The sequence below is a fragment of the Thunnus thynnus genome, chromosome 11 (genome assembly GCF_963924715.1).
Source record: "Thunnus thynnus chromosome 11, fThuThy2.1, whole genome shotgun sequence".
Classification (NCBI taxonomy): domain Eukaryota; kingdom Metazoa; phylum Chordata; class Actinopteri; order Scombriformes; family Scombridae; genus Thunnus; species Thunnus thynnus.
Window position 1 is genome coordinate 24,855,621 of NC_089527.1, and position 7,809 is coordinate 24,863,429.

Sequence of the window (7,809 nt, forward strand, 5' to 3'; positions counted from 1 at the left end):
AAGATAAAAATTTGGCAAAATCAGTTAGAAAGCCATCATTTGGGCTGGGTGGGCAGTAAATCAACATAGAGAAAAGAGGATCAGCCAATACAATCCTGAACATATGCACTTCAAAAGTGTTGAGATAAGCGTCTGTCATTACTTCTGTTCCAAACCAGGGTCCAGTGATCTGCAGTCAAAGGAGTTGAACAGGGCAGTGTCTAATGCTCTGCTGCTGCTCTAACCAAGAAGCTGTTCACTACACCTGCTGTAGGATGGGGAGTACAGCCTACAGAAGCAGAAGGAAGCCACACAACAGTTGTTTCAAGAGAAACCAGATCAGAGAGTGTCCCAGCTGGAGCCAGACCACCACACACCACTAGACAGGACGGTTTAGACTATACATCATTTCCATGGATAGCAGAGGAATTTAGGTTCACAATCTGTTTAGCCTGTGCAACGGCAATGTCATATAAAACTGGAAAGAAATTGAGTTTTTTGCTTGAGCTCCGATGAGGATGTGCACATGCCTGTGCACATCCTCCTTTAGACAAAAGAAGTCTTTATTCACCTTTTTATACAAGAGGCATTTTCCACGTGTATATCCATTATGTCTTTCATCAAGCTGGATCTCATCTTCAGTTACACCCACTTTAAACATTCTGCAGCATAAACAAATCAGCAATAGCGATTTTTCCATGTCAGATCCAGATATAGCTGGAGCAAGGTACATTTCAGATGAATGTCTCACTGATTTTACTGAACCAAACGCTTCAATGCTATAGTGCATCAGGTGGATCAATGAAAAGCCATTTGCACACTCAATCAATTAATCAGAATGAACTCACAAAATTTATCTTCATCCATCAAGTTTTCTGCAATGTGTGAAACAGCAATTTAAATGGCTGTTCCCATGATAAACTAACTATTGAATCCAACACCCATTGCATCCCACTACTATGCTCTAAAATACTTTCTTGAGAACATATTGTTACATGATAAAGTTTGTGCAGGAGGAAAAGCAACCCTTACAACTGTGAAGGTTTGATGTCTCTTTCAAAATGCTCAAAATACAACTTTACAAAAGATGCACACAGTCAGATGCTCATAGAAGAAAACAACAGTTTCTTTGTGTGGAAGGCTTCAGAGTGATTTTAAAAATGACAAATGTGGCAATAGATGGCTTCAACATTAAAAGCACCACAGTGCACAAAGAAAAACACAGCACCAGCTGGGTGGCAGAGCACTTCTAATGGCAGAATAGAGAAACCAGGAAACCATGAGTTATTGCAGAGCTGGCCAGTCCTCTCAATACTGGTAACCAAAATGTCTTCCCTAGATTGTAATATATAATTACATTTTTATTACATAAAATCTCAGAAATATTACCTTTATGGTAAGAAAAAAAATATTTGCAGAAGTGCTGCACCACATAAAAAAGCCAATTTAATGTGTGAGGCTAGATGGTCACACTGTGTTGTTCTTGTTGATGAAATGAGATCCTGCCAGAATCTGTCAGACTCAGCTCAGCAGGTGACAGTCAACGACTGTCAGGCAGACCCATCACTGGTCTTCTTTGTGGTAATTAACTAAAGCAGGATGTCACAATGCGGGAAGTAAACAGAACAACATTTTTAACTTTTCTCCACATGGGTAAATACTGGCAGGTCAGACAGTCACTGTTAACTAGGGATGTATGACCAATTTACTGTACAGGGTGCTGGTACCACTGTCAGACAAGTTCTGCAGTGAAGTTAAAATAACATCAGCTCTACCACCAACCTTTCATTTTAAATGTACAAGCATGGTATTGCATAGGGGAAGCTTGTTGTTCTTAATGAAGGACAAAGATGCATTCTCCTTAACAGCTGTTAAGGTAGGGTCAAGCACCAAAGTGAAGTTAGTTTGGCATTGGATATTCAACCGCTCACCACATCTCTTATCATCAATGTTTACAAAAATATTGCATAAGTTATTCTCATAACAGTTATTTTGTAGAAAGGACAATGGAACAGAAGCTCTACCTTTGTTAACGCTCAATCTTTGACTGGAATTTGAAGGTGAGCACTATAACTGCTATAAACAACACACCAGTACACTTATTCGTCATTAAATGGATCTGGCTGTATCATGTTTTGCTACAGAATGGATTTCATCTGTCAAATAATATACAGTGTAATTCACTGCATGTTAACCAGTGCAACTGTTAACTTAGTGTCACAGATGAGTCCAATAAAAGCCTGAGAAAAAAATGTTTGCAAGCTAAGAAAAAAAATCAATCTCAGAACCCATCAGCTATCTGTCTGACACAATTTAGCCTCTGGGGGCAACGGCAAATATTTCAGGGCTTCCAGTGTAGCCCGCAGATATCCTGATAATGGATATCCAGGCCAAGACTTTCTCTTCCATACACCAGTCATTGTTTGCAGACCAATTAGCCACTTGAGACGGTCCAGACAACATTTTGGCTAATCTCTATAAACAGATATATGCATTTGAATGTAGATCTTTTTTTTTTTAAAAGCTAATAAAAAGATAAATAATTGCCAGACAATAGCTGCTGAGTTCCAAGATTGCATTTTGGCCAATGCATTCCACCTCTTTTGCTCTCCACACAGACTGTTTACCTGCATACAACCAAAGCCCACTCAAACATGATTGATCAATACAACTCAGACTACAAACGGACTACAAAAGGAAATCAGAACGCTTCCAGTACCAAAATCTTGCTCCATTGCCTACAGATTCTGCATTCATATGCAGATATCTGTTTATAGAGATGAAGAAAAAATAAGACACACACAATACAAAAATAAGAAAAAATTGAGACAGAAATCCCCAAAGCAGTAAACAGTTGATTGTATTTAAGTCCCAATCTACTGAATTATTTACCCATCTATGTATTTGGGTTTTTTATTTCAGATTTTGTAGTGTAGACTGTGCTGTGCTTAGCTTCACACAGGCAGACTGAAAAACAAAGCCTCGACACCTTTCCTAACCAAATTGCTAAACTCACAAGTAATATAAACTTGTGAGCTCACAGCCTGCTGGAAAACTCATTAAGACTGATCAGGAAGCCTACAGTATATTCCTTATTATTCAGTAGCTGTATTCATAGGCTATTTATGTTTAGACCAAATGTACTTGCTGGTGAATTACATAAGATTGGCTTTAATAGCCTGTAATGCACAGATAATATGTCTGGCAAGATGCATGTTCATTCATGTCAGTTTAGATGTACACTCAGCATAGTCCCTAGTCAGATATACTATAATAACAAAGATGTATGTCCTCTAGCTTCTTAAAACTATTTCATACTAACCTTTGTTATTGCTATAGTAAACATAAAATGTGTCACTTCCCTGAGGACCTCCATTACAGACATTCACTACAACAATGACAGTATAACAGTACGGTAAAACGGTTATTTGAACAGAGATGGTGATCTGTGGAAACAACAAAAAAGTCATGTGCTGTTATAGTTGCAAATAAATGAGTTTTTACCCTTTCTGTGTATCATTAGTCACACAGTGATGGTTGAACGTTCCGAACATTTGAACACCCAGAATTCCATAAAGCAGTAGAAAGAACAGCAGAAAGATAGAAACACTCCAGATCTGTTCCCCAGATCGCCTGCAAAGAAGAAGAGTGAAGGAAGACATATCTGATTGTTAAATTTGTATATGCACAATCATCCATTAATTATGGAAACCCTTTTTAGGGAAATGCTCAATTACTACAGTATTATACTTCAGAATATTGGTGATGCGGGAGCGAGGAAGCTCGAAGCGGAAGTAGATCCTGAAGGCCCGGATCATAATGAGTGCTCGGGGGATTCTTAACATTCCCCACGGAGACATCTGATCCACAAGCTCTGCTATTTCAAACACCTAAAACAAAGTGAATAGTTAAGGAGTAAATAACAGCTACTTCAATGTCTTCAGTCTGTACACTTTCAGGAAAACAATGGCGATATACTGTAATTGCAGAAAAACTTGAATGTTGCAATATACCTGCAGCACCAGGGACACCCAGATGAAAAACACCATGAATCCATCAAACATACACCAGCGATCCTTCACATAGGAGTTATCACCCTGTGCAGAGAGGGAGATAAGAGTGAGACAAAAAGGGAAAAAAAGGGAAAGGAATTATAAAATAGAACAAGAGCAAGAACTGTGAACATGAATGAGTAAATAAACTATACTGAACATAAACATCATCATTATTCACAGCCATTTTGTTAAAGAAAGCTGATGTATTCCACCAACTAATAAGCATCCTGTGATGTTTAAAAGGCATTTATAATGCTAGTCTTATAATTCTGAAAATTGTCCATATCAACAATTGCCAACCATCATCTTCAGACAGAGAAAGCTTTTTTTGTGAGAGGAAGCCTTTGTGTGAAAAAGTAATAGTGTAGCAATTTTCAAGGAAAACAACAAACATCGGAAATGACTGTGCCCATGTTGACAGACTCACCGCAATATTCAAACAACTCTGTTTTCAACACGATAAGACAAAAAATGATTAAGCCCCTGAAGTGTGAACAAACCGAAATGTCATGGGGCCAGCAAAAATGGGCATACTTAATTACCACTTACAGAGTGAGAGAGTCTGTAAGAAGCTCTTAAGGGGTCAGTCTTCCACAGGAAGAAAGGCTGCAAATGGGAGGGTGTGTTCTGAAACACTCTACAGATAAGAACCATGTTTGATGACACAGTGACAAGAACAAAAGCATGCAATTACTTTGCCACACTATGTGGATCATTTGTTAAGTGCACGCACTTTCAACAACTACTGTAGCTACAAAATACAACTTCCAAGTGCCAATCAATAACCTTACTGAAACCACTTTGGCAGATGTTAAAATAGAAATTACTTTAAACTTAGAAACCTAGACGTTAAAATGTATGAAACATCATTTATGTGTCATTCATACATCACATCCAAGGAAGATGAACAGAAAAATACCTTTCCATTTTACAGACAAAGACTGGTTTTATCTGCTTTCAAGAACTAAAAGAAGGATTAAAAAAAAGAAGAAATGTTTCAGTTTTGATGCTGTTTTCTTGCACTGGTGATTCTAATTCTGTGTCCTCCAGTGCATCCCTGCTTGTTATCCTTGATTTACCAATTAAGCTGTCCACACTTTTTATGGCAGTAATTATGGGCCTTTCATCAGCCAGCTGTCTGCTTCTATAGACATTATCTGTCTACCTTGGATATGAATTGTGTTGATTCATCTGAATTTACAGCTCAATGCAACTGGTGGGTTTGAATTTGAAGGGTGATTAAAATCCGAGGCAGCACAAAAAGGCCACACTTCTGACTATTATCGACTGAGATGATGGACAGACAAAAGAAAATGAAATGTACTCGATGAGACTCCTTTGGTCAAATTTGAAGAAAAAAATCACTATGTTGAATTATCTTTTTTGTTTTCTAAACCACTCAATCACTTGTTTGGGAGAAAGATCTGACTCATTAACCAGTGAAGTTACAACAGAAATAATGATTTTTCCAGTACTCTGTATTTCAAAAAAGACCATGTTTTGACAAGTCAAGATGCATAAGCTAGTCAATACAAGATCCACATGTAGAACACATGTTTTTGCAATAGTTATTAGTTTCTTCCATTGACCACTACAACACAATCACTTCAGGAGAGGTGATTTTTAATGACTGTAGCTGAAACTGAACATGGTATGCTTAGTATGGTATTAAAGCCAATTCTAAGCATTTTAGCTGATTATGGCAACAACATGTTGTCAATCAGGTCTTTTATTTGTTCAGTGGCTGTTAGGGCTTGCCAATCTTCCACTTACTTAATTTTAGGTTTTAGGCCGACGGGCATTTCATCTTTGATGGTTTTCTGTGAGTTAATTAGTTAGTGCCCTTTTGGCACGAAAAGTGAAATAAAAAAAGCTAATCAGTGCTATGCCCCATAACCCTTACGCGAGGTTTGATTCAAATTAATTCTTGACTTTTTGAGATATCCTCCTAACACACAAACACAAAGGTGGGAAGAAAAATAACACACAAAATAAAACATAAAACTGTAACACAGAAAATACTACATGCTGAAATGAAAGAATTAAGTTAGAAAGATGTTGTTTGTGACAGCATGGAACATTGGCAAATAACGAGAATCTTTTTTTTTAATCATGTTGTAACTTGATTTTTGTAATGTGCTTCATGTGACAATTCTGTCAAAAATGAACGAGGACTTTGTTAGTCGCTACCTTGATGATTCCTCTGATGTGCATCTTGGCGATCATCTCGGCGGTGTAGAGAAACATGAGCAGCGTGTCCAGTGTGAATGTGACATACTGCAGCGGAGGGTAATGCTCAAATGTCTTGGGGGTGTTCATACACACAGAGATGACACTGATGATAGCACAGGCTCGCAGCAGAGTGTGCACCCACTGGAGAAGAACGAGAACAGGTTCCATAATATTTTGCTATATTTTAAATAAACTATTTACAAGAGAAATACAGACATAGAGATGACAGAGCAGGACACTCACTGGTTTGTTGATCCAGAAGATGTCAGCGCTGTCTGCGAGGGTCTCATCTGGCCCAAAGTCGGTCATGGGCTGGGCCTCGACCCGTGAGCTCTGTTTCCTCTTCAGCATGCTGGGGCTTGCCGTGCTATACAGAGAGTGGATCTGACAGAGAGAGGGAGGCAGACCACACAGTGACCAAAGCTAAATGAGCAACAGGAGAACACCCTGGCTGCATCCAAGTCTGGGCAGTGGTACTACCACTTTTTGTAACTCCATGGCCACATTAACAGTAACTGACATTAAAAATATCAGTAGACTTCTCAAATAATAAATAATGGTACAACACTTAGGTGTACCAATACGTGAATAGACTGTAAAATGACTTTTCCATTTATTTCTGATGTGTTATAGATTAAATTGTGCATCAATAGTGGCTTCTGGATCTAACATATAGCATTAATCTTAAGTATACTGTGATGTGTTTTCTGCAAAGTAAACCACCCTGACTTGAATTGCCAGAAAAGAAAAGGGGTGTGTTCTTTAAAATTCAACGTGTTGCATTGTTGAATGGCCACCGTGATACACAACGTAGCACACATGGAACACAGGACGAGTGTATTCACATTGGAACAGCTCCAGTAACTTACCATTTGACAAAATCATACATGGTCTTCATCATATTGAACACCAAGGCGCCAGCAGATTAAGCTGTACAACCTACAGTACAATGTGAGGAAGTGCGAGTCGGTGTTACCTGTGCATGTCCATGTTTGTGTGTGTGTTTGTGTGCATGTGTGTATGCTGGAAAAGAAAAGTGTACAGGCCGTTTCAACATAAGAACACAAGAAGAAATGACTCTGAATGGAGACAAAGCGCACATACCAAAGGGAAAAGTAAAGCTGAAATTGCTCCAGCACTGCACATAACATGCGATCAGGCATACCCTGTAAATAACACACAACAGTTAGTCAACATCATGGCTTATATGGTGTACAGTACACTACCCACATCTACAGTACGCTCATAGAGACAGGAATGCCCACCACGTCTGACATCAAGGCATATATGCGACACACTCTGTGAGTGAGTGAGTGACTGAGGTGTTGTGAAAGAAGAAGATGGGGTGGAGGAGGACCAGGGGACTCACTGTGAGGCTCCTCATTGGTGCGTTCATCCCCAGGTCACAGAGGGGTGGAGAGACCAACCAGAGAGAGAGACTAGAGATGTAAAAAGGAGAAAGTCCTAAAGGCCTGGAGGTCCTGCGGCTGGTAGCAGTCATAAGAGCAGTAAAGAGGAGTGAGAGGGCACATTCACGAGTACA

General features: G+C 39.1%; 1 protein-coding gene across 4 annotated transcripts in view; it reads right to left on the minus strand.

Moving 5' to 3' along the window:
- nalcn (sodium leak channel, non-selective) overlaps window positions 1-7,809 on the minus strand; it is a 79,989-nt gene that overhangs the window by 69,039 nt on the left and 3,141 nt on the right. The window contains exons 2-8 of one of the 4 annotated variants that reach the window (XM_067604057.1): window positions 7,636-7,753; window positions 7,371-7,432; window positions 6,510-6,650; window positions 6,225-6,407; window positions 3,993-4,076; window positions 3,730-3,869; window positions 3,484-3,612 (exon numbers count right to left, since the gene is read on the minus strand). In XM_067604057.1, the coding sequence (XP_067460158.1) occupies window positions 3,484-3,612; window positions 3,730-3,869; window positions 3,993-4,076; window positions 6,225-6,407; window positions 6,510-6,650; window positions 7,371-7,412 (719 nt within the window). In that variant the 5' untranslated portion in view covers window positions 7,413-7,432; window positions 7,636-7,753. The remainder of the gene's footprint in view (window positions 1-3,483; window positions 3,613-3,729; window positions 3,870-3,992; window positions 4,077-6,224; window positions 6,408-6,509; window positions 6,651-7,370; window positions 7,433-7,635; window positions 7,754-7,809) is intronic. The other 3 variants (XM_067604058.1, XM_067604059.1, XM_067604056.1) reach the window with 3 other exon arrangements.